General features: G+C 37.1%; 1 protein-coding gene across 5 annotated transcripts in view; it reads right to left on the minus strand.

Moving 5' to 3' along the window:
* Nucleotides 1-27,376, minus strand: part of LOC108894530 (collagen alpha-1(XIX) chain) — a 97,892-nt gene that overhangs the window by 63,928 nt on the left and 6,588 nt on the right. For 4 of the 5 annotated variants that reach the window (XM_051076461.1, XM_018693199.2, XM_018693198.2 and 1 more), the window contains 11 exons: nucleotides 26,577-26,698; nucleotides 25,726-25,800; nucleotides 25,539-25,638; nucleotides 20,323-20,446; nucleotides 19,932-20,207; nucleotides 19,556-19,636; nucleotides 18,810-18,929; nucleotides 18,040-18,102; nucleotides 13,022-13,066; nucleotides 10,170-10,214; nucleotides 872-925 (listed from right to left, as the gene is read on the minus strand). In XM_051076461.1, coding sequence (XP_050932418.1) covers nucleotides 872-925; nucleotides 10,170-10,214; nucleotides 13,022-13,066; nucleotides 18,040-18,102; nucleotides 18,810-18,929; nucleotides 19,556-19,636; nucleotides 19,932-20,207; nucleotides 20,323-20,446; nucleotides 25,539-25,638; nucleotides 25,726-25,800; nucleotides 26,577-26,664 — 1,071 coding nt within the window. In that variant the 5' untranslated portion in view covers nucleotides 26,665-26,698. The remainder of the gene's footprint in view (nucleotides 1-871; nucleotides 926-10,169; nucleotides 10,215-13,021; nucleotides 13,067-18,039; nucleotides 18,103-18,809; nucleotides 18,930-19,555; nucleotides 19,637-19,931; nucleotides 20,208-20,322; nucleotides 20,447-25,538; nucleotides 25,639-25,725; nucleotides 25,801-26,576; nucleotides 26,699-27,376) is intronic. The other variant, XM_018693200.2, reaches the window with a different exon arrangement.

Genomic DNA, 27,376 nt, shown 5'->3' on the forward strand with positions numbered 1-27,376 from the left:
ATATGGCAACTAATTACAGGAAAAGCATTTCATCTCATACATGGAAAATAATCCCACTGTGGGATGAAAAGAAAAGAAAAGTTTAAAAAGACCAACAAGACTTAATCTAATTCATGTCAGTGATGTCAGTTAACAGACTATAAAGAAGCTGCAGAAAAGAACAAGGTTGTGCATCAAACCTGTCTCTCACACGTCTTGCATGTGTAAATCAACTTTGTGGTTTTAACCTTATATTCTTTTATTTAGGGTGACTTTGTAAGATCTGTCCAGGCACAACAGTGATGTTTATTAATGTGGACTGTCCCTGGAAAATAAGCTAATAATAATAATGAGGAAACTGCTCATAGCCAACTGTACAGAACATTTCTATGTTACTGCTGAATTCCTAATATTTGAGACCAAGTGTCAAATACATTCTAAATCAAGAGTCCCTGTGAGCGGTCCCCAAACCAGAAGGCAATAGTATGCAATCCACATTTTTTTGCTGTAGGCTTTAGTCCTATGAAAACTGTTTAGAGAGGGCTAGATAAGGGGATTTTGTTGGGTATGTCCATTACAAACAGCTATCCCTATGAATATACAAATACTCTGCAAATATAGTGAGTGGAACATTTTCTCTCAGCCAGGGTAAAAGCTACTGTATATGACCATCAGTAAGTTATGATCGCAATAACAATATTCTTTAGCTGGCCATGTTTGGAGTAGCAATCATAGTAGCACTTCAAACAGATGGGCAAACACGTTATTGAGACTGGGATTACAGCTCATGAAAGTCAAGCAGATTCCCTGAAGTATCTATTTTCATTTAAAAAAACGAGAACAATTATAGTGTAATTTTGTCCAGCCCAGTATGTATGGCAGGCTCACTCACTTTGTTTCCCTTAGGACCAACTGGACCAACTGGCCCTGGGTCACCTTTCAAACCCTGGAACAAAAATATACAATATATTGAAATATATTTATTTTCATTGTAAACGACTAACTGATCCTTAAAGAAAAGAAAACCCCAACAAATGTTACTGTATGTCAGTATGTTGACACTCAGTAGTCAAGTATCTCATGCAGGTGTGAGATTCTCATGCCTGTCACAACCATTCAATGAGAAAAGAGTAGATAATGTCAATCACCAGTCACTATATCAAAATTCTGCTGAGAGATTCACAATCAGCTGGTTACACTGTGTTTACCCCAAGCCCCTTCCTCTGTTTTCCCTTGTTGCACTTAGGTTTAGCAAGGACAGTGACTATCATTGCTTTTACACCTTGAAGCAGAGGACCTGGGGGTGGGACTGAACTATGCATGCTCAGGGCAAAGTCAAGCCTCTTGGTGGTGAAATGTGAAAGAAGAAGGACAGCTGAGATAAAGAATGATAGCTGATGAATGAGGCTTGACACATATTGACAGGCTAAATTTGCAGCAAGCCTTGTTAGGTGTGACACATTTAGGCCAGTAGCAGCAACTCTTTGAAATAGGTTAAGGGGGGACAGGAAAGATGGGGAGTGTGAGCGGTCGGTAAAATGACTCAGAAATACAATAATTTGTCATGGTTAAATTTAGAGTTAGAACGGCTATTAATAGTGAATTATATATCTGCAGAAGATGATTACCTACCCTTATCACATTAAGTCTGGCTTCACCAGAGACGTGACTAATTCATTGCCTATTCCCTGCAAGCCTCATATTAAACACCATTCAGAAAACAGATGCAGTGGCAATACCGGTGTTAAATAATTGCCCCTATGAAAACACCGGCTAATATAGATTGCACGTAAGTTGCACTTATAATGACATGACTGTGACATGATTTTTATCAGATTGTATCACTTTATGTGGGTCCTCTGCCTACATACACTGTATTATATGGCAGCTGTACATGAGAGTCCTATTCTTTATTTAAATCGACAGCTTAACCACTTTACTGAGGCAATATGACACAAGGGGATCCAGAAGCAAATTTCCTCTAAGTTATTACCAGAGCAGTGGTACAAGGCTCATCTGATAATGAGGACATAAACAACATCAGATTCTGTCAAATACAGAGGAGTATTTGATTAATTAAAGAATTTTGCCACAATTTTTGTCATAAGGAGATCTTCTTGTCTCATTATTGTGGTGAGAAGGGTCCTGTAATATAAACACATTTACTTGTTATTGTGATCCTTTACAGTCATTATGTGGTTTTCTCTTGTTACTTTGAGAAAGAAACCACAAGGCTGATAGTCGCTCTCGCTCACAGTTTTGTTTCTCTGAAACCACATTACTACACAGCCACACAGAATGACATACTTCCACATAATCTCTCAAATGCAAACAATAAATAATGTTGCACTTATATACCAGCATATTCATTCAACATATTCAGATTCACATGACAAAACATCTATCAACTTGGCAAAAAATGGTTTAACTCTCAATTTAATCACATATGTGCAACATAAAAAGAAGCCATGATTTTGGCAGCGTGAAGTGTTTCTGAGAGAATCAGAAATGTGGTGTTCAGTTGTCCACCAACAGCATGAAATCTGCATTATGCTTGTCCATAGTTTTCTAGGAGTATAGATATCCCCTTTGATCCACAATGTTCAGGTGATGTAAGAGCTGGTGTTAGAATGGCTCTGAAATATTACAAAGCATCTATACTCAAGGAGTGTTTGAGTCTCTCTTTATAGAACATTGGTCATTTTGGCGGTCAAAAATGAATAATTCCTTAATTTTGATACAAATCTGCAGCCAAGAGCACAAGTGATTAGAGTGATGGATCAATTATTTTATTACTTGCCTGAAGTTGAGAATTCAGCAGGACTGTTTTGTTATCCCACACTTGCTCACTCCCACAACATTTCCAACCTTTAACACACTTTCCTGCAAAATGCCATCAAATTCCTTTTGACTCCCGTGGAGCTTCTGATCACTCCAGACCTCACATTCCCTAGCACAAAGTCATGGGGAAACAGTATCCACTTATGCCAGTTATTCTAATACTATATAACCAAACTGAACATATACATGAATACTGGCGTTTTTTTTTTTTTTTACTCAGTCTTTGACTTCTGTGTGTTATTTGAATTCATGTAAATCACCTGAAGGGAAGCTAGACTCCCTGCAGAGAGCTGATTTTTATGTATATAAATGATCTGAAGTGACATACAAAAAGCTGCTCACTCATAAAAAATCTAAAAACAGCTTAAATTACTGAGTTCTATATTACATTGGAACTAAAACCTGCAGAAAGGAAGCCCCAAAGGTACAATAAATACAGTACGTACATCCTAAAATACATGTTCTGCCTAGAACTGTTATATTTAAGTTAGAATGACTAAATAATACTCTTACTATGTAGGGTTTGTGTTGTAATTCATAAATATTTAAGACTTTACATCACTGCTGCAGAATGAACCTCCCTTCCCCAGCATCCTCTCCTGCAGACTGCAGACACAATATATTTACAGAGGAGCTGATAGGGAACTGCCGTAATTTAAACTGAATAATACAAATGGAATAGACTTGTGTAAGATGGTGAGTTGCTTTTCCCATGGCACAACATGTCCTTATCGGAAACCAAATTCAGGTCAGTCAGAAGCACAGTCAGTCACAAAAGTCACTCTCTCACCATACATTGAATGATAGTATCTCACCCTTTTTCACAGACTAGCTAAGCTTTGCAACTGTTATGGGTAATCTGTGTGCAACTGTGTGCAACAAAAACATGCTTTTAAAAACATGTTTTACTAGCCAAAAACATGTTTGGCTACTGCCAAACATGTTTTTGGCTAGTAAATATTTTAATTACAACAGGCAACAAAGTAGTTTCATATAAAGGATTTAGAATTTATTAAGTTTGGCAGTTGTGAACAATGCACCCTCTCTCCTCTAAATGATGCTCCATTCCTGTGTGTGCCTGTGGTTTTTAATTAAATATAAAAAAATATACTTTGGCTGAGAAAAAAAAGTAGTTTTGATAAAAACTTGACTGTGTGATTATTCAGGTAACTCCAGGACTGCAGAATTGTCAGTGACAGAACAGATGCAGAAGCTAGGCGCTGTGTAACCGCACAGCATCTGGACTTACGAACAACCACAACAAGAAAGAAAGAAAGAAAGAAAGAAAGAAAGAAAGAAAGAAAGAAAGAAAGAAAATGCAATTACATTTCCAATTCCAAGCAAAAGTGGGCCACACTTTTTTGTCACTAAATTTTGCATTAAATCTTACTGAGAGACATGTAGCCTTTGCTCTAATTGTCTAACAACACTTACTGTATGGCATGCTGTCTGAATTAATTCAGAGCTGGTGTTTTAAAAATGTTCATATATTCATTTTATTTAATATTAAGGCACAAACAATTGCTTGTCAGAGTAAAAACTGCACATTTTTGTTTAATGTTGTGAGAAGGTTTTTCAGTGATCATTTTTAAGAAATTAATCCCTCTGAAAATTTTCATGTTGATTTAATTATATACTGTGTTCATCAATCTGCAATTATTTGGTCCTCACATAACAGGAAAAATGTTTCAGTTCATTCATTCATTATTCTCTTTAGCAGAGCAGAAATTCAACATAATAAACAAAAAATGATTCAATAAAACTGACACATGGCAAGATTTGTCTCAAAGACCTGGACCAAAATCAACAATGTTAAAACTTAGTTGTTGTCATTGCTAAAAGTGTACAAATCTGTGCAGTCAAGTGCCAGCTGCATACACTTGTCTGTGTGCAAAGTTGTGGAAGAACACTCTCTTATTCTGTTCCTCTCCCTTCTCCAGGCCTCCACCTATGGAGGCTTGTTCAAGTCAAATTTAGTGCTAGAGGGAATAATCCAGACTTTTTGTTATCAGTTAAACAAACTAGAAAAACTAAATGTCTACATCAGTTGGAGCAGAAAGTACATTAAAAAGGGAAAAACTTCACTTTTATTTGAATTATATCACATATCACAATATGTTGAGCCACTGGTAACAATGGCATTTTACTACTATTATCTACAGAGGACTAGACTAGAAGTATTCTGCTTTGTATTCACATGTGGAATAGTTGCACATTTAGTTTTTGTAGAATGTTGATGTGATTTTCTTTTGTGATTACTTATTACATACCAAATGATAAGACAATCTTAAAGTCAAAAAGAAACAATCTCTTCTAAATCTCAATCTAAATGGCAGAATATAGTTGTTTGCAAAGCAGTAACTGAGACGTTGACCCAAACTCTGCTGTTTTAAACAGTCTCAACTGACTAACACTAAATTATTCAATTATGATGTACTGTAGGTTGATGATAGTCAAGTAGGTCCCATCTCTGAAGAAGGAAACATCTAATGATCCCTTAAGGGAAAAAGTGCTTTTTTTTTTCCTTTTTGTCATCATCCTACCTTCCACACCATACCCTAGTTAAGATGCTGCCCTTCTGTCTAATGGACTCCGTTGTGAGCCCATAGGCCCAGTTCAGGTGCACAGTGATATGGAGGGAGATGTAGCCTAGAGAAGCTGGATACATTGTTAGCTTTTGTTGCAAGCTGTGGGCTTTGTTGCATTTACAGGGAAGGATGAAGGAGGGAGAAGGGGCTGGGAATAGACTGGTGCTGGCTGTGTGGCTGTCGTTCCTGCAGCACGAGGTCAGAACACTGTGGGGAGCTGTGTACACTTGCCTGCTAATTACACACACCACTGTATCTCGTCACTCCTGTAGCGGTGGGGCCACAAGACAATCTGGCAACTCCCCAGCCCAAGACAACTAAAGCAAGCAAATAAACAGAGCCAGAGAAGCAGGGTTGTACAAATGCAGTCTAATTATGTTTGCTTATACCTTTTACCAACCAGAGCAGCTGCAGGTCAGTGCCCTTGTCTGACAAGAGGTAGAGTGATTGCAAGTTTTAGTTACTGTACACAATTTAATCATTGCAAACTGGGTTTGGTCTATTGGGGCTGGGGGGTAGAGGGTGCTAAATTAAAATTGTAGATGTACTAAGTATTCAGAACATTCTGGTGGTGAAATGTTGTTATACTGAATGACAGGGCTTTAAAGCTCTGTGGAACAGGATCTCCAAGTAACATAGATATCTTGAGTGTCACCCTACAAATGCCAGGGAGGTTACAGCAGGAAATGCCTTTTGTGACTTTCCATTTGCTCAGCGATACACCACCACATACAGTGTAGTATAAGACTAATCACTGAGTGCTGGAAAAGATAGCTTATTAGCATGTCTATTACACTCAATACACAATAAATATAGTTCACCAAGGTAACCTAAACAAAGGGCCATTGTGTAAGGATATCAGAGTTCACTGTCAGAGATCCTCTAGTGCAGAGGGTATCATGTTCTATCAGTGTTGCTTGTCTCCTTTTTCTATGACACTTCACTCTACAGCTGAACATCATGTAGCCAGAAATGTAACTTGGATTACCCACAAGATAACACGGTGTGCACTCCTTCTGTCCCATAGGACGCGTATCTGCAAAACGATACTAGATCACATGCTCATACATAGAATTCTGGCTTCTCAGGTGTCTACTCAAGCCTTAAATAACATACTAGCTTTAAAAATGGAATATGAGCTAATTGCAGTAAAGGGACAGATCAGGTAATAGAGTCTGGTAGTTGCAGTAAATAGGTTAACTAAAATCATCAAGCAAGTTTATTTGCACAACATAAATGTCTTTAATTTGTTTACAGTCAAAGATAGTGACCTACATCTTTTCTGCTATTCTTACCACTGTTTCCTGATCTGGCCCCTTACTTATTCTATTTTCACCTAATACACACAAGGAGCATTGCAACCGCAATTGACAATTTGCACAATTTGCACAATTTGCACAATTTGCACAATTTACAGAGCAATATTCACTAATCTCATGGTTTTACAGACTTGAAGGAGCCAATAGCTAGACCTAGAGCATCTGGAGTATTGGTCTTTCAAGTAATGTCTTTGGGACTTTTGGGTCTCTTAGAAATGATTACTGTAAGTGATTAACTGGTTATGAAGGAGCAACCTTATTGCAGTCTTATTTAGTCAATGAGGCTCAACTTCATCCACTCACTCACAGAGGCACTGGGGATGTTGGTTTTAACCCATTAATCCTGTACTGTTCGATGCTTACTGATGAGACATGGGGCTAGGTTATGTCATATCTTTTATGCCAGTGTCGTGGGTCAGGTTAAAATAATCAGACAAATCACAGAAAATAGCACAGCTACAGAAAAGACAAATAATGAATATCCCATCATAGTTTGATTTATGCAGTAATTTCATGGGTAGGGAGATAGCATTAGATCTTACAAATTCTTGGCTTGCATAGAATTTCCAGAGGCATTTGTAGAATAAAAATCTAATGTATTGTATTAAGTGTGATCCATGGGTGAAACTTGTGATTATTTACAAATAAACAACACTAAAGAGCAAAATAAAAAATTCTGTGAAATCACTTTACTTGAAAGCAGATAAAATCTTTATGTGAAAGGAGTTTCTAGTAGTGAAGAAACCACAGAGAATATTACCCAACTTTGGTTTTACCTTCAGCTCCATAGAGCATTTTAGGTCACTTCCTGCTAAGCACCAGACAGACAAAGTTAGCAACTAGCTTGTGAACATATTGAAGAGTTAAAAGAAAAGAATGATTATTGGACTTATATTTAGTTATACTTATATTATATTTAGTGTCATCTCTGTGCTTCCAGTACAAACACAGGTTCAGGACATGTTATACCTACCTTTGCCCTAAGACAAAGTCTGTGTGACTCTTTGAGTATTGGTAACTGGTCTGTTAGCTAATAAGATACAGCATCTTTTTTTTTTTTACTGATTTACCTGGACTGCCTGTCTTTGTGCTAAGATAGGCTAAACACGTCACAGACCCACACAGTATTATCCATAATGGGTATCTGCAGAAGCAATGCCTCAAAAATGTAGTCCCAATTTCTCAACTTTTCTTTGTTTCAAGGAAGTGGGGCACAACATAATAAATCCCCTGGAGGATATCTATTAGAGTTGGGGAAGAGAGCACAACCAACCATATGGAATGCACAAAGATCAAAAACAAGCCACCTCTCCTGCTACCCTCCTCGGAAAACATATTTGTGTCTAAGACCAGTGGGTTTGATGCAATGTTTCCTGATATGCAAATTGGCAAATGACAACAACTTGTGACTTCTAGCAAAGTTTTAAGCAGCTGCTTTTCTTGGAAAAGGGTTAGCACCACATTCTCAGTCTCTCTATACTCAACAAGCTTCCAGCTGTTTCCAGTTTATGTCCTGCTGATGTCCAGTCAGCTGGAGCCCAGGATGAACCAGTGAGTGAAGGAGAGCTACTCACAGGCTCTGTCACTCTTTCCTCCTGATTGCTTTAGCACCAGTGGCAATCAGTGAATAAAGATACAAAGTCTGATCTGAGGAATCATGTACATCACATTCTTCCACAGTTTGTGTAATATTATGACTACAAATCAGTCAGTCTTTGATGTGGACAGACTTAATTTCCAGTTAGGTGGTCTCACTCTCCTTCAAATTTCTATGTACAACTTGATCATGTTATTCATATGCAAATATACGTGTGACGTCAACTGTCTTTTCAAGTTGCCAATAGCTACTTACCATGGAACAAAGAGAGCCATGCTGGTTGTGAGGAGACAAACTAATGTAAACTGCCAATTCTACTCTTTTTAAAATCTTTTTTCCCCTTCAGCCTGAACTTTACTTGGATTACTGCACACTTACAATTATCTGGGATTTCCTTTTAGGGTAATGCAGGGTTGATAGGAAAGGGAAAGGAACAAGTACAGAATTTATGCTGTCTGAGCTGATCCTTCCTAGTTTATCCACTTCATTAATCTCTTCTTTGAAAAGTATAGTAACAGGAAGCTACATTTGTTTTGTAATTATCATCAGAAACTGTGCCATCAATACAACATAAAGATATCTTGGTGCATAATGTATACATACATAGAAGCACAACTACTAATTCCACTAATGTGCTTTATTGTCCCGTCATGCAAAATATGTATTGTCTATCAGTCTTCTAAAATAATTGCATTTTCATACACCAGTGCATAGCAGCAGTCTGAAAACTGATGAAAAAGTATAATTACAACTGTTTGAGGGCACTAAGTGAATTATTTGAGCTTTGTAGGAAACTGCACTTACACAAGGTTTAGTTATTCAGCCTCTATTTCCTATTATAAATTAGACAATGCTCAACAAAGGACTGACTGCTTTTTTTTACTTTTTTTATGATGTCCACAGAAATATTCACAGTATCCTAGCAGTTTTTTAATATTTCAATAAACATCTTTTAACAATATCCTACGGTTACATTATAAAGAGCTGCTTTCAAACTAATTAATTTAAAATAATGCAAAGTACTTCTACTGACAAGTATCAGTAATCTTTTGGTTTGATATACTTTTGTTTATTCTTAGTTTTCTTTTCTGATTTCTCTCTGAGTTACTGTTGGGGCAGAGTGCTGGTCCACAGCCTGCAGGGAGGCTGATTTCTGTGGCAGCTGTTTGTCTACTCAAGGGGGAGATGGTGATGAAAAGAAGTCCCTTTATTAAGCCACTTTAAACTGACCATCTGCACAGCAACCATCTACTAAGATTGTGCCATTGTGAGCAAACAAATGCTGTACAGCATAGAACACCCTTTGATTTAACTAATACTTTAAAGGAGTGTGTACTAATTTGTTTATGGCTAAAACAGCTTCACTAAGATTCCAAAAGTATCTTAATTAATTTCTGATGCATTTGCATTTAGTAAAAGAAAGAAAAAGGAAAAAAATACATCATTTACCAGTACTTCTAGTTGTGGTTTACTGTCCATTACATACATTAGTTTCATCACCGCAGCCAGATTTAAGAGCATGCAATAAAGTTTAACCTGAAATGGCATGGAGGGGGCTTACAGTAATTTGAAAAATGAGTTTAGTCCATTAGTATGCCAGGCCTATGGTAGCATACGTATCAATTAATTTTACTGCAGAAGGACATTGCAGGCTAGAGCACACTAGATCTACTTCAGATATGACAGGCACCTGAAAACAGCCACACAGAAAACTCTGCTTCACTCCTACCCCCAGGGCATCACACAGAAAATGAAAAACCTATAAGAATTGATTCCCTGACGAAACTAGATCTGGCTGATGTGCTATGTATGGAATATATGTCTGCTGGAGAGAGTAGTACTTACCTTCTCCCCATCGATTCCCTTTTGCCCTTCTGATCCAAGTTCCCCCTGCAATGACAAGATTGAAAGTTAAAAGGCAAAGAGAGGACCCTTGAAAAGTTCATACTTTAATCTTTTTTTCCACTCTCACACCCAGTAGGTTTAAACAATTTGTCAAAGTTCTTTAATTCCTCCTTCCTGTTAAGCATTATTGGAATCACACAGGCCATCTCTAAATACTAAAGTAAGTTTTTGTTTGTTTGTTTTAGTGTTTCAAAAATGATTAGCTATTAATTACAAAAGATAAATATATTCATCCACAAATATTTCTACTAAATGTCTGCATAACTCGTTCAACCATTTATCCTCAATAACATGCAAATTTAACCCTGAGAGACTCTACAGTCTAATCTCATCACTGTACAGATGGACTGTGTGGCGCTGGTGTGATATTTCTATCATTTATTGTTCTTGAATTATTGTAGTTACATCAGTCTGACAACACTTACACAAATACAGACACTTCACTTTACACAAGATACCACCGGGGCTACATTTTGTCTCAAAAACACGATCATGTCCAACAGTGGCAGTTTAAAAGAAATCTTCTCAATGCAACTTTGTAGGTAAACTGTGCTTAAGGGAGATGAGAGTATTTAGAACTTTTTGTCCTGTCCTCATTGGTACACTAAAGTTAAATCCCAGACTCAGCTCACTCACAGCTCCTTCTCACTCAGCTAAGCAAAGAACCACACATTTACACCACTGTGACATGGATACAAAAACACACTTGGGAATCAGATACCAAATTCCCAGCAATATTGTTTGCTTTGCAAGCTCATGGCCTCAATTCAGCTGCAGCAAGTCTATAGCATGCATAAGATTATATGTAGTCAGGGAATAAACTGTTGGAGGTTTATTTCTACAAATATAACATCTTAAAGGCTTATTTCCTTAAATATCTTCCTGATCACTGAATCTTTTCAAGCTACCCAGCCCCTACTTTCCACACACACTGCCAGAAATGTGCAAGAGGTCTTGGAACTTGTTGGCTCTGTTATCAGAGTGTAACCTATACAGTTTCATGACCTCAGCTGGCGCGTAAAGCTCATGCAAACTCCCATAGTACAGTGTCCAAGGTCAGTCATATCATTACTCTTACAATATCGACAGCTGCATGAAATTGTTGTTCTCACAATAAAGCTACTAAAAAAGCATGAAAAAGTGGGGGTCTTAGTTGGTTCAAGGGCAGCATTAAGCCAGAAGTGCCTTGTGCCATCTCTACATAACATGTGACTGTACATAATCTATAAATGTAAAATAATAATAATAAAGTAACAAAACACATTGTGAAATATCTGTTGAACACAAAAAACTTTACTGACAAGGAGTTGAACTTGGTATAAAATACTACAAAACATGGTGCTGCTGATTAGCATCATATCAATACTACAGCTACTGCTCTTGATGTAGACTTTTCTTGTGCACTGTTGTGTAACGAAAGAGCTTTAGCAGGCTCCTGAACCTCATCTCAGAAAGCACAAGTGGAGGGAGCTGTGCCATTAAGTGTTATTCCATATTCTATGTATCAAGGTTCATGAGCAAATGTGTCACCCCACGGTGAGCTTAACATCTTCAGTGGATATAGGTTCAGGATTAAGCCGTCCAGGAATGATCCCATTTACTGCTAATGCATAGACTGTTTCTACAACAATCTACAGTAAAATTGATCACTTTAATGCAATGAAATTTCCTAGTGGTTATTAATTTTTTTCTTGCTATGTATTTTCTTCTTTTTCTGAGAGTAGACTCACAATCCTACAGCCTGTCCTTCCAATACATGAAAACACTACAGGACATTCTCAATTTAAGACATGGAAACAATACCCACATACTAGCATAATAGTGAGTGGTGGATCCTTGTGACTGGACCTGCACTCCCTCACTAAAGAAGATTTACACAGGCATCCAAGATGCCACACATGACTGCCACCAGTCTTACTGATGACCACATCATTGAATACAATAAAAAAGCAACAAAATAGTAATTCCAGTAAAATGTTATTTTATTGAGAGCATGTGAAATCGGGCAATTTTCTCAGCTCTTCAGGGATGTAACAGCAACAGCGAATTACAAAACAAGCACTTAGCCAGTCTGAAAGCTTCAAATCAAGGTATATGCATTTTCTCCCAATTTAAATGTCCAACTCCACGGCAATGTCTGTCACTCGTGACCTACACTGTCAGCTTGGGAAGGGCGCAAACAGTTACATGTTACCTCAAATATGCATAAAGTTATGCAAGTCACTTGTTCTTCACCCGCTGGCAAAGAGCTTCACTAAGAAGGCAGAACTGAGACACTTAGGTTTACACTTTGATCCCAACCCCCTCTACACAGACAGCCAGACCATCCAGGAGAAGTTGCTATCGCAGTGAGAAGGACATGATCCCTTTCTGGCTTCCCACCTAGGAGGACTGCCAACTGTGCCCAATGGGGTGCTTGGCTAAGCCAGAGGCACCGTTGCTTAGGAATAAACTTGGGTCTCTGCAGTGGTACCACCCTCCGTTACACTAACTGGACACTCACTTGTTGGCTTAAATAGATTTTGAGATTGCTTTGTCTGTGATGCTTTGAGGGGGTCAACACAAAGTAAGCCAGTGATTCAATCCAGTGATGTTAGAAAATCATCCCAGAGAGGGCAATGACAGATTCCATAAATCACCAAACAAAAAGAGCCATCTGTCATTCATTGGATCTGAAAATAAATAATGCAAACTGAAGTTCCCAACAAAGTCCATGTCAATCACAGCTTTAAGAGCAAAGCAATGCTCTTAAAGAAAATTTTAGGATTCTAACTAATTAGTGAGTAGCCTACCTTATGTCCTGGATTTCCAGAAGGCCCAGCCTCCCCTCTGTCCCCCTGCGACAGAGACAACACACACAACAGTTAGTGAAAGGTCTCTCGTTCACACATTAGTGAATAGCTCTATGAAGGCTTGTCATTTCAGCAGTGATCATGCTCCTACAGCTGTTCCATAAGTTCTTGCTGACACAGTGGCTCAGCAGCTGCAGATCAGGATACTATTTCCCAACAACTGGAAGGCACAAATCTGAACCTTGTTAAGGTTCATTGTATTGTTTTAATGATTGTATAATAAAAAAAAATAGGACAGGTCAAGGCAAGAAAGGAAGAAAGCTTGACTGTCTTGTAGGTATAATTTTACAGGGCACAATAGGAGAGAAAAGGAAAGGAAGATGGAGGTATATAGTAATTCAACAAATTAAGCTAACACAGAACTTGCTGCAAGCTAAGAATCTAATTAAACATGATGCCCATTCATGGTCATGTCTTCATTTCAAGCCCTGTTTGTTAGAACTCAATAGGCTTGTTTAGGAAGAACAAGAAAATGTGGCCAAACCTAATAACTGAGATGCCATCTCTATACCATGGATTATGAACCCATTATTCTACCTATTATTCTAGACAACATACCCAGTCTACCTTTTATACAGACTTAGCATCTGATCCATAAAAATAGGGAAGTGAATAGCTGACTGGATATTAAGCATGTGGCATGATGTAATACATTCCATGGACTTAATATGGCAATTACATCGCTGCATTTGTATGAGACCATACAATTCAGAGCTGCTGATGTCATTCATTAATAAAAGATAAACCTCCTATAAAATCTATATGGTTATGGACGTATATTTCACAGTCCTACCAATTCAGTCTTCTTTCATTCAAAATTTCTATTCAACCACTGACATAAACCCCTCTGTAGAAAAGCTAATAACATTTAAACACTGATGAATACAATAGGACAAAAGGAAGGTTTTAAAATTCACTGTCAGCACAATAATTAACCATGTTAAATTATTGACTTTGGAGGTACAGTGGATATAAATTGAATTAGAGGATACTAATTGAAAGCACAAGCCATAAGGGCAGCAGAGTTGTAAATGGTGCAAAAATAAATTAAGGGTATTGTAAAAGGGGAAGAAGTTTTAATTTCACCATTATGCTTGTGTTTTTTTCTTTTGCATGTACATGCAGGAGCTGTAAATCTAGTAACACCAGGGTTTATGTGGAAAGCCATAGAAAATGGATTTCCTTTCAAGTAAGCTGCATTCTTATAACCCACTACTTATCTGTTTAATTTCCTGAGGGATTCTGGATTAATCATAGCAGTTTAATCCCTTTGCACTGCATTAGAATCCTCCATCATACTCTCACTGTAATGCGGGATATTACTTTCTACTGGAGTAACACAGCCAAAGTAATCCCCACACACTTTCCCAAGAAGCGCTGTGCGTAGGTCACGATGATTGGCCTACAGTTCTCATTATGGGTCTTTTAAATGCTCTAAATTGCTCAATGTCTTTGACTAATCTCTACAAAGTCAAGTTAAATTGTTAATAAGTATACTCTGACTATTTGTTTAATCTTATACAAAATCAGATTCTCATGGAGGTAACTGAAAGTCTTGTGTGCTTACCTTATTAACACTGTTCCCCCCTTTAATGGGTTGTAATGTAAATCTAAAAGAGTGTAACACTTCTTAACTGTCACTGTAACTCCCTTGGAAATTTAGGGATCAATATGAATTAAATATGCTTTAACATAAGTGCACTGTTACCATAATATACCAGACAGATTAATGTGCAACAAGGTCAGAGTAAATAAAAGAAAAGAAATTACTACACATCATTGTGTCAAGCCATGATGTTTTCTGATATACTGCACAGATGGTGGTGGCATATGAACATCTGCAAATCCCGCAAGACTTCAAAACATTTTCACTTGATGATTAGTGACATTTTGTTGTTTTCAAGTATCTGCAGCTCTTACTCAAAATGATGATTCTGTTCCAGTTGTTTACTTCATTAAAATTTCAGCCAATGTTAGTAAATGGTATACTGTATATACTGCTTGATATTTAGTTTTCAGCTCTGGCAGCATTATTAAATCAAATACACCTTATGCTCTTACCATGTTAAACCAACATGATTTATTTCTAGTTATTTATTGGGAAGATGTGTGTCCCTAAAGCTAAAGCATTGCAGTCTATCAAGTACAGCAAGTGTGTGGACATATTTGAACACTAAACTAAGTAAATTAAATGATCTCAAAGTACTACTGTCTAATTGCTGTAGTGGCACTCAAGCTGTTGTGCCTATAAAAGTATTGATTCACTCATCATTTAAACAAATGTCCTCCCCATCCCCCGAAATGTAACTTAAGTCAAGATTTATCATTAGTATGTTTTTCCACACTGAAACATCTTAACCTTGCATGCTATGCCAAACTGTTTTTGTTCTCTGCATCCTCAACAATAATTCATCATCCTATGCGTGTATAAGGGGATGAAGGAGATGAGCAAGGGGATTAAGAGGAAAAGGAGGTTGAAATGAAGATGACAAACCTCTTAAGACCCAAGGTGGAAGGGACACATGGGTTGAAATAAATAATTTACACCACTGTCTTTACAAAAAATTAAATGTAAAGAACAGAATACATAATTGCTCATAGTTACTTTAAAATGTAATCATTTCATTTAATCATTTCATTTCAGTGGAGAAAAAATAAGAAAACCCAATGACTTCAGATTCAGCAAATAACTCTGCTACAACCTCATTCAAAAGGTTTATATCAGTCATACCACATGACATCAGTGACTTAAATCTCCTAACATAAGAAGTGGGTGATATAAACAAAAATAATAATATAATGTTTGTGTGTGGGGTACGTATAAAGTGGGAGGGATGTTATCGTCTGATTGTGCCAGTTTACCACCATAGAAGGCCTAGTCTTGAGTGTGTAGTTCCTTATCATGTTTTTCCTTAACTTCATTGATTTAGTGTTCAAGCCTGTAATAGGATTTGTTATGAATTTTGTTGTTCAGTAAGTAAACAAACGGTGCCAAGTATTGATTTGCTGAAATTAGATTTCAGGTGTTAACAGCATGAGCCACTGATTCAGAGCACAAGACATGGCCTGCAGAAATAACAGAAAAAATGGACTGGCCTGTGCACCCAACTAGTACGTTTAAATCATCCTTGAGTATTTTTAACATCTCAGTAATGTAGTACTAAGTACACTTTGAACATCCTTTTTTGTACACAGGTGATCTTTGCAGATGAAAGATACTGTACTGAGAGTGTCTTTGGATGTGTTAGACTTCAGGTCAGCACTTATTGGGGAGTTACATGGCTGTTTGCAAAAACTAAAGAGACTGAAAACATGTCACAGTGCCTACTATACATAATATCCTACTGTGAAATATGATGATGCATTCTTACTCACTGAATATAGTCATACCAATTAGCAGCAAGTAATCAATCATCAGCACTACCAACACACTCAAAGTGCACATACATGGACATATTACAGCTTGAGAGCTGATCCCTGCAAGGCCAATTAAGAATCATTAGAAACCGATTATAACACATTTACAAATCTGATTAGTACAATCTGTTGGTATAAACACAGTTTTGAATATAATATCAAAACTATCTAAATATCTATCTCTGACAGGTTTTAAAAATTTCATGGTGGTCAACTCATAACTGATAAAACAACAGAAAAGAAATAACTATAAAGCTATAAAGCTCCATGTGTTACAATATCTCCATCTATAGAATATATCTTTAGGAACAAAATGACTCAAGATGCACAGAACAGCAACCTAAAATGTCAAGCCAATCTTGAATCTCCAGACCAGTGGTATCTCATAGGTGCTGTTTATAGGATTAAAAGGATTAAACACAATGCCATTTTAACAGTAAGCACATTTAACAATGTAGAAAGTTATAGATAGACACCCTCTATAATAGATAGATGTAGTTTTGTGCCTTTCAGGAATGAGTGGTTTTCCAGAAACAAAAGTCTAACAGTCATCCTGCATATCTTAATCCCACAGTCACATCCTGGTAATTAGGACACTGACCCCAAAAGCCATCTGGCCTTATCAAGCATACAGTACCACCACCTGTTCATCCCTATGAATTCCATTCATAGTCAAACATATTCTCCCTTGGTTCTGTTTTTAACCTTGTACAGACATCTAAAAGAGGGTTTTGTACTCAAAATGATGTGACCTGTCTAGGGAAAAATAACACCTTTACGTCTGGGTATTTGGTTGTTCCTTTATGTTTTTGTTGTCCGACACAACACCCACAATTTTCAGTGACTGGGCATTTATCATTTACAATTATACCTGTCTATTGAGCTGTCATGTAGTAAAGATCCTGCTCTTTTTGAACTGCCTATTTTTTCAGTGATTGGGCAAATGTATGCTTTCTCAGTTCACAAACCTAGGGTGATATGAGAGAACATTCACCTTGTGAAGGTAATTGTATGGTAGCATCTCTGAAGGACCTTGACGGCAGAACATGAAACTTTATCGGACACTGCAGCGCACACATTTGCTTGCAGAGAGAGATATGTATTTCTCTTCTTCTGACAATGAATTTCTGACAAAGTATAAATTTGTCCCACAGAGACTTGCTCTCTTTCTTGACATTTAGACCTTTATTTGAAAACTAGTCATGCTGGCCACAGAGAAAACCTACTGCAGTAGACAAAAGGGTGATTATTTACACCAGGGGACAGAGTATGGTGGCCCAATGATAGTACTCTTCATTATTATAAACATAAATATAAACTTACTTAATAATAAAGTCTGATTCTGATTAAATGAATTTTCTGTATTATGTATGACTTTGTGAATTATGAATGTTGAACGCAATTCTGCCCACCAAATTAATCTAGACTGCAGTGAAAATACTGGATCTCTACCATTCACTTAATACCTGCATGCTTCCTTTAAATAAACACTAAGTATGAATGTGTGCATATATCAACTTAGTAAAAAATGTTGTCTTTACCTTGTCTCCTTTATCCCCTTTTTGTCCTGGCAGTCCAACTACCCCTGGAAGACCAGCATCTCCCTGTACAAATAAATGTATAGAATTAAAATATTTCAGACGCATTAATATTATCTCATAAATCCTTTCTCATACTTAATAAAGTATAACGAAAAAATATTCTTAATTCTTATAACCACAAAATAATGTACATTTACCTGAGAAATTAGGCTTTTACAGAGTCAAAGTATTGCTTTAAAATGTATATTTTTTATTATTTGTGCCTAAAAAACTCAAATATACTTTTACTTATAGAAATGAAATGTCTGTTTGTTTTTTAATCCAAGGAGCCAAAATGTTGATTTGACTGTTAGTCCATGAAAAGTTGATTCTATTTGTAAGTAACAGGCAAAATATAAAAATCATAAAAGGGTTAGTGTGGAATTGGACAACACCTTCGAGCTGCACCATCTGCTCCCTTCAAAGAGGGCTTAAGGCTTGCAGGTCTCAATTTGCATTTTAGTCTAACATTATTTTTTTAAGTTTAAAGAATCCTTTTGCATTTTCTCAAATTTATAGCAGGATGCAATTTTACCATACTCAAACAATTTAGAAGAATTATATCTGTGTTTACCTTCCAAGCAAAATATTTTTGGTATAAATGTTCTTTAACTGGCTGTTCAGAGCCCATAAAGGATCAAGTACATGCTGTGTAAATCAGTGTTATTTCAGTTACAATGGACATTAGACTTACTCAATTAGAGACCTTTGTTGGGTGGAATTGATTGTACCTTTTCAGCTGGACAGTGACATCTGTCAGTTGACTGTGAGACTGGCTGAGACAGCATCTGGGGGAGCTGCTCTGTAACCAGGGGAGGGGAAGTCCCATTAAATGTCTTCTTGGCTTCACACTGGATCAATACAGAAATTTAACCATTTAGACACCTTCCCTGGTTCAAAATCTACTGTAATGCAACACAGTTGACCTAATATAACCTGGGTTTTAGGCAGTATACATTGACAGTACATCATGCTGCAAATAACCAAAAATAAAATGAAGACTGTGCAGTGAATCTTAGAAAGTACTGAGCAGCCAAACAGTAATAAGTTCCTCTCAAGGTTGTGACTATTCCCTGGGAGTAACTTTATACTAACCTAACAGCATGCTTATGAAGACATGTCATGGTAAGGGGTCAAAGGTCATCTCTCCATTTGGAATTGGTGTTCCATTAGCCTTTATTGATTATATGGAGGAGGATCTCTGTTATTAAGTTTCTATCTGGGGACACATGCCCTCATGGATGAGACAAAAACCTTGATATTGTCTGATCACACTGTAAAGCAAAGTGTGTTACTGCACACTCAGGTATTTGGTGAAGATACCTAACTTCATTAGTTATTTAATGCATTATGAATGACAAAGGACAGAAACATCAGAAAATTCTTACTACTCATTACTTATAGTTATTTTATTAACAATAAGCAGTATGTGTGCAGTGAGATAGTGAGATATTTAATTCTCACCTCACATTCTTACCTTTGGTTCCAGTAGCTCACAGCAATTTTCCATCTCAGCCATATAAGGGTCACAGTAGATTAGAATTTGTCTCAGTTCAATCTGTGGAAAATAGCTCTCATTAGGGGACCATTCCAGCATCTTTCAATAGTTTCATCATAACATTATGCTGCTCCTTTAACTAACAAAGGTCTGCTCTTAACTGGTTAACACAGGACAATTTGTGCAGTTGCCAGCTGGTGTGAAGTTGTCCTAACAATATCAACAGTTCAAAAACATCACACCTAAACCAAAAACATTGATTTAAAAAGACTTCAACTTCTGCATGAGTTGCTGCTGCATCAGACAAGAACTTGAACCCTATCATTTTTTTCTACAAAATTAGCGATGGACATACATCTACAGGCCGTCCGTCTTCCACTCGTGTAGTGATGAGAGTGCGCCCACTGGGGTCAAAGCTGTCCTTCTCATCAGTCAGTCTCCTTTCTATTAGCTTGCAGTCCATGTAAATGGAGACTATGTTACTCTGTACAGAAATGCTCAGCTTGTGCCACTGGCGATCAAAAAGGGCATGTAGGTCACGGCTCTTGAATGTGTAGCGGAGAGTGTTCTTTAGCAGGCCCTGGGAAGAAAACTCCACCACCCTCTTGCCACCATCAACGACAACAGATACCTGTGGAGCAAAGATGTGTTTAAAAACATCGCAAACAAACATCCATTCCATCATATTCTAGCATATTTATGGATGCTGAAACTGTTATGACATTAAAACACACAGTAGGGCCCACCTGACTGCCCCCTGACTGGTCGAATATCTGCCACAGATACCAGCGGTCTTTTTTTGTTGTTCTTCTTACCCGGAAGATGGTGACAAGGGAGTATTCACTTGAAATCCCATTTGGAAATATTAATCTAAACAAACACAATATAACACAGTCAGATTTTCAGAAGACATAAATATTTAATCTATAATTCTAATATCATAAAAAATGAATGATAACAGTGTCAAGTGTCATTTCTCAATATTGAATGAAAACTCTTTTAAAGCATTCTTTTAAAGCAGCTGAACAATGAACCACCCAATCAACTTCAATGATCAATAAAACATTTCAATATCCTCCTGCTGCAGCAACATTCACATAAATAAACCTGACAAACTTGATTCCATTTAGCGTGATGAATTTTATACTGGCTTCCCTGTCATTCAGATAATGAAAACCTATAGAAATTGATCCAAAGTCACAGAAGCCAATCTTTTACCTCACTAGAATACCATGTGCTACAGTTAAAGGGTTATAGATGCCTAGCACAATGCATGCATTATGTGTATGACCTCAGCTGCTCTGTAAAGTCAAATAACAATTCTGTGTTCACATCTGAACATGTATTTCCACAGAAGCAAAATATGAGGAGAAAATGGGGAATATATATATGAAAAATAACATCATATTTCAAATCCCACCCACTCTCAAATGAATTACAGCTTATTCACTAACTCATCTCTCAGCCCACACCTGCACTCCCTTCCTAATTTTATACCTTGTGTTAAAAAAACAACAAAACATTATACCCTTCAAAGTGCTCTAACCCTAGCCCTTACTCCAGACTCAGATTAACAGTCAAAAGTGGAAGAGCATAAACATAATAAATCAAGATCAGCAAAAATAATAATAATGCAACGATAAGGTCATTGAGAAGGCAGAGCACAGCCTGGGGGAGGGAGGGAGAGAGTTTCTTGAGACAGGTTGGAAATTAGTTTTCATTCCAATATATCATCTCCTATTCTCTCAGAGCTTCATACCCTCTTCTATTGTGTCCCTCGAATTCTTTGAGATTTCAGTGTAAATTGTACATGACTAAAATGATAAATACACCAAGTTAGAGCTCCCGAAAAATCAAATGCTTCTGTGAGAAGCAGGGGACTGGGAAGGTTATTTGTTGCCCAAGGCCTAAAGTACTATTTCAGCTGCAATTCAATATGAAAAGTGGCATGGCAATTTATAAAAATGAGGATTTATAAAATAAATTCAACATAGACTATTTCCATGCTACACGTACAGTAGCTATCTGTACCTCATGTATTACACATTATTATAAGAGGCAGTGAATAACATTATACTGCAACTTATGGAACATAATAAATTTAAGAAAGTTTACTATAACTGACATACTCTGCAGAATACACTGCAGGGCTATTTTCTTTTAGAGCTTTGAAGTTCATACTCTTCTTTACAAAGTCCCTAACTACATCTGCTCTTATTTCAAAACACGGTCTGTCAGCACACTTGATCTCAGAGGGCCCACAGGGTTAAAGTTGTTGACCTCGTGTTGACTGCCATCTGTGGCTAAATGGTTAAACCTGGAGCTCTCAATATTGTTTTTCTAAATCTTTGGAAAATAGTGCATGTTTAGTAAGTGATAATGAGTGGATGAAAAACATTTGCATTCAGTTTCCCTGCTCCCATGTCACAATGCCAAACCAGAATTTACGATATACAGTAAACAATTCTGCCAACCCTGTCTCTTCCAAGTTTCATTTATATAGAACTAATTTGCATTGGCAAATATGTTTTGGAAGAAACATAAATGCCTCCTGGATAAGATTCAATGACAATGTCCTGTTCCAATGAAAGTTGTGTGCCATTCGTACACTACAGGATTGGATTCTATAATGTGAAGTAGCAGAGCTTGGTTCCAAGCAAATTTACTGAAACAGTAACAGTTGCCTTTTAGCCAACAGTTACTTGTGCATTATGTACTGTGTATTGTAAAATAGTGAACATCTAAAACAATAATCAGGAAAAGCACAAAAGATCACAGACCCACACCACGGCTGCCACAAGAGTTATTATCAGAAGTAATTCCATTCTCAAAGAGAACGACCAATTGCTTTCTGGAAACCATCACCAGTCTTGGAACATGTCTTTGACCATGCATATTTGCCTGGCTGAAACTACCCTTTGTATAATCAGAGACAATGGTTTGACAGAATGTCACAGCAACACTACCGGTCTGGTAGAGAATCTCCCGGAAACGGCTTTAGTGTCCTGGCTTGTAAGAAATCCTATCCAGGAGGATTCTTTTAAATGAGTCAGAGGAATCAGATTGCTATAGCTGAAACAATCAAACCTCAAACATTGGCCTAGTTGGCTCATATCCCTATCACTGACACTTAATCCTCCAACAGATCAAAGTGGGCTCAACCATGTCAGTTTCAATGCTAAGTGCATCATTCATGCAAGCAAGATCTATAACTTCCTCTCAGCATGAGTCCTCTTTCCTGTTTAAATGTGGAAAAGCTCTGCTTGCCAGCATGATAGAGGACTGCCACTGATCAAGCCAAATCAAATGCATGCCTGTGATCTGGAGGAAAGATATTTTACCAGTGAAGAGACTTTATGTAAATGAGAGTGGATGTGTCTAGTGATGTGATGTGTAAGACTGCTATCCTATAATCATATCCTTCTAGTGTAAATAAGTGTTCTTCTACACACATACCTAATGGAGAGGTAACACTGCAATAGCATTTAAAATGCGTGATCTGCAATGACTACATGCCATGACTATATGCTGCAAAATTAATTTAGAGTAATCTGTCACCTCTGATCAACATAGAATTGTTTTAACAAAATGTGCATTTGTTCATATGCACAACGTCACTGTCAAAAAAAATATTGCTGTGACTTTGGAAAAAACAATCCTTGGATGTGGATTTGGCACTTTACTCTGTTATAACACCACATAGATTAACACATATGGTTATGGTTATATATATGCTCCTAGACAGAAAACACAGGAAAGCCCTCATATATGTATTTTCCAGAAATAATTTAGATATTTACTGTATTACAAAAGAGTAAGTCAGCTGCACAGCATTGTTTGCAGTAGGACCGCATGATTAATTAGCTGACATGACAGTCACAAACCACTGAACCCACAGATTAATAACCAAACACAAACCCTGGTGATTTGATACACTGTATCTTGGTCTGCATGGCTCCTTTGAATCTACAACTCAAATAAACTGCATCTTCAGCATCTACACATGATGTGAAAATAGCTTCTTGTACCCCATTCAACATTTTACTTACTACTAGTTGTTTTGATGATAGCATTCCAATCACACAAACCACGCAAAATTATAAGACATTACTGCTGCAAATATTACTCCCATTCCCATTTCAAAAATAATTACAAATTATTAATAGGTTGTGTAATTTTGTTCCATACTTTCAATGTGATTTGATTTGTCTTGATCTTTAACATTAGAAAAGACAAAACAGGCCTGAGAATTTTCAAGGTACAGCCAACAAAAGGTGCAGATAAATCTGAATATGAGACAGTGGTTAACACAAGATGTAAAGGGGCTTGGGTGAACACAGATATTTCTAAAGACAGAAAGCAACTGCAACACTGTGCTTTAATACTGTATGGAAGCACGTTGTGAATACAAGTTGCATTTTATAGGGCAATTTGTCACCTCACACAAATGTTCCATGAGTGTGTCAGCTCTGATCTATGCACTATAATGTGCATTGTGGCGAAGAGTTGGCAGAACATTAGCCAGATCTAGAGAGTCGAGCATCTATCGCTGCATATCCTGCAAGTAAAGTGAGCAATGTTTTACTGGCTGTGGCAGGGGCAGAGGGGCCTCCTGCTTCGTGCAATTGCCCTCGCTTTCCTTCCTCAGCTGACATGCAGTATCACCTGTCAAAGTACTTAGATAATTGGATATGAGAGGGATCGCAGTCTCGCCACTATAACCAATGACACTGTCAGCAGTGTCATTGAGAACTAGCATCTTCTTGCATTATGGGTCCAGACTGAGGGAAGGGCTGAAGTAAATGTATTTTCGGCTGGCTGACTGAACAGGGAAGGAGATCACAAATCACCTGGCTCAAAGATTCTTTCACCTAGCCAAAGGGAGAGTGGCAGTAAATGTTTACAGTTGCACGTCATGTAAAAATACTAAAAATATCCTCCCCTCCCTGAGGAATGACAAGGTGTTCTCTTTCACAGTTACAAGCTAAGGACACAAAACAATGAACATCTCAAAACACATTTTTTAAAATCCAAAACATCAAAGTAAAGCTAAGTTTGGCAGCCAATACAGTTTCATATGTTACACTGGTCATTCATAACAGAACTGACAGAACTTAATGTAAAAGTGCAAAAGGCCTTCATAAATATTATACTGAATTCAAATGCCAACTATGGCATGTCAGCGTCAAGGTGAAGTCACACAGTAGTCCCATCAGTTAACCTGGGGAATAAAGGTCTTCAGTAAATAGGACCTTAGTGAGCCATTTATATAGTTATTTTAATATTCCTGTCTTATTATATGTGCTAAGACTTTTTTTCTTTCCTTTATGTCCCACTTCTTGCCCTTCGGAGATTTCTCAAATAAATGCAATATATATTAATTCTGTTCAAATTATTCCCTGTCTAACAGCGCACCTCACAGCTTGCCCTTATTAGCAGAGGCAAATGGAACTATTGCTCTGAGCAGGGTAAATCTGGATTGCCTCAAGTCAACCCTTTTATGAAATCCAGTTATGACTACAGTGTTTTTTTCTTGGAATATCACTGGATCTCAAAGAAACTATACTCGTATAGTTTTTATTTATTTATTTATTTTTTAACAAACATCATGTGGTCTTCCAACATTTGAGTTCTAAGAAACAACCAGGACTCCATATTCAGAGCCTGTGCATGAGGGAGAAAAAAGTAATAGCCTGGATGTTAATCCAAATGAACACTGCAGTTTAATACCTTGGCTACACATGAGTGACCGCATCTTATAGTACGCTTGTATTGTGCTACAGTTTCATAGCAAGAGCAAGGGAGTGGTAGAAATGAAGCAGTATATAGGAAGTTTATAGGGTCATAGCTGACAAACAGGCTGTCTGTCTGAGTTATCCTCGAACATTATAACAGGAGTACAGCATCTGAATCCAAATGATGCAGAAAATAAACACACAACATACATGAGCATGCTACTCACTTTGTTGGCTTAATAAGTGGACTGCTTCCCAAACGAAATGATGGCAGGTCTTCTGTGATTGTTCCCTTTCGGAGGAGAAACTTTTCTGTGAGATCAAATCCTGTGAAGAGGGTTACAATTTGTCACTAAATTTAAATGGACCAATGTTGATTTATTTACGAATCAACTGTGTTCAGTTGGTACATACCTGTGATTTCCAGGGGACGATCTAAAATATCAGAAAACCTGTGTTCCTCCACATTCAGAAGGGGACATGAACCATCTAGAGGAAAGTCACCAAGAAACTGTCTGAGCAGGGTATAGATGTTCATTCATATTTTGAAACAATTTTGTAGTATCTAGAAAAGAAAACTATTGATTGAATCATGAATTCCTTTCCACAGTGCATTTCCTTTAATTTAAAACAAAACCTCTTTGGGACAAATTCACATCAGGGCAGAAAATCAATTCACAGTTTTCCCATTAATCATTAAAACTTTAGTTTAAAGTTGAAAAACATCCGACAGAGACAAGACTCTGAAATGCAATTTAGAGGCAAGCCTAGATCTGCTTCAATGAAAATTAAATTGAGACTGACTTTATGAATACTAATATTCCTATAATATCTTCACAAGTCTTAAGTTTTGGTGAAACATTGCCACATTCATATAAATGGATTCTACAAATAATGATGTGGTGATCTTTACCCATAAATGTTTTGTAAAATATTTAAAATATGTGTGTAAAACATAAATACCTAGTGGTTTTAAATAGTTCTGCTTAGGATGAGTATGGACATGTTGTCACTTACATATGGATTTGGGATGTAATTCAAAGTTTTAATGAATGAACACATCAATCAATCTGCCCTCTGTCTACCTATACAGATAGGTATCTGTATGTTCTTTACCACAACATTAGATAATTCATTTTCTAAACAAAACTTATCTGCTTTATTTTGACACGAGAATATTAAAGAGAAAGGGCACAACTGGTACTTTTATGCTAAAATATTTTGATTTTTCAAAAGACAAAAAGCTGAACCACAAACACACATACCTGTTTGTTCACCCACTGCCATTCCAAACGTGCAAGGAATGGAATTTAAAGTCCAAAGGAAAGCAGTCCATCTTAGCAAGCAAGTCATGGTTCTGACACTAGAAAGCAGTTCACTTGAAAACCTGGGTGCAAACAGAATATTTTTTATTTTACAATTCAGATATATTCAATCTTAATATTTGGTAAAACTGAAGAAATGAATGAAAAACATGCCTTACTCTAAATTTTGCTTAAATAGCTTTCAGCATGCCCTTGCCAACAAAGGCAGAACTAATAGACAGAACAGAAGCTACAAACAAACAATGTTGCTCCACTGATTTGAATTATAAACATGTTATTCTGCTGGGTGCAACAGCAACTTTAGCCTAAGTTGGATTTATTCAGCTAGCCTAGCACTGAAACAAACTGGTGCCTGTCTAATTGTTACACAAACTAGGATAGATAAAGCTTAGAAAGTTTAATTCCTGTATATGTGGTTATAATCATATTTCACAGTGCTCTGTCAATTGTCTTCAAATCTGGTCTTTTCATTTTTAGGAGCATGTACTCAAAAATATGTGCAAGTTGTATTATTCTGAAATTTCATTTTGACTGTAAACTATACTCCACACTCATTCCCACTCACTACTCCCTAAAGTCTACTTTTGTATTTATGTAAAGTCACTCAACAAGAGAATGCACTTCTGAGTCCTTCATTCATTAGTTTCATGAACACCTGCCATAAGGTGATGAATGGAGAAATCTATACTGCAGCTAAATCATTATACTCTAAGCTCTGTTTATGTTAAGATTCCAAGTGT

Source organism: Lates calcarifer, linkage group LG16_LG22 (genome assembly GCF_001640805.2).
Source record: "Lates calcarifer isolate ASB-BC8 linkage group LG16_LG22, TLL_Latcal_v3, whole genome shotgun sequence".
Lineage (NCBI taxonomy): Eukaryota > Metazoa > Chordata > Actinopteri > Centropomidae > Lates > Lates calcarifer.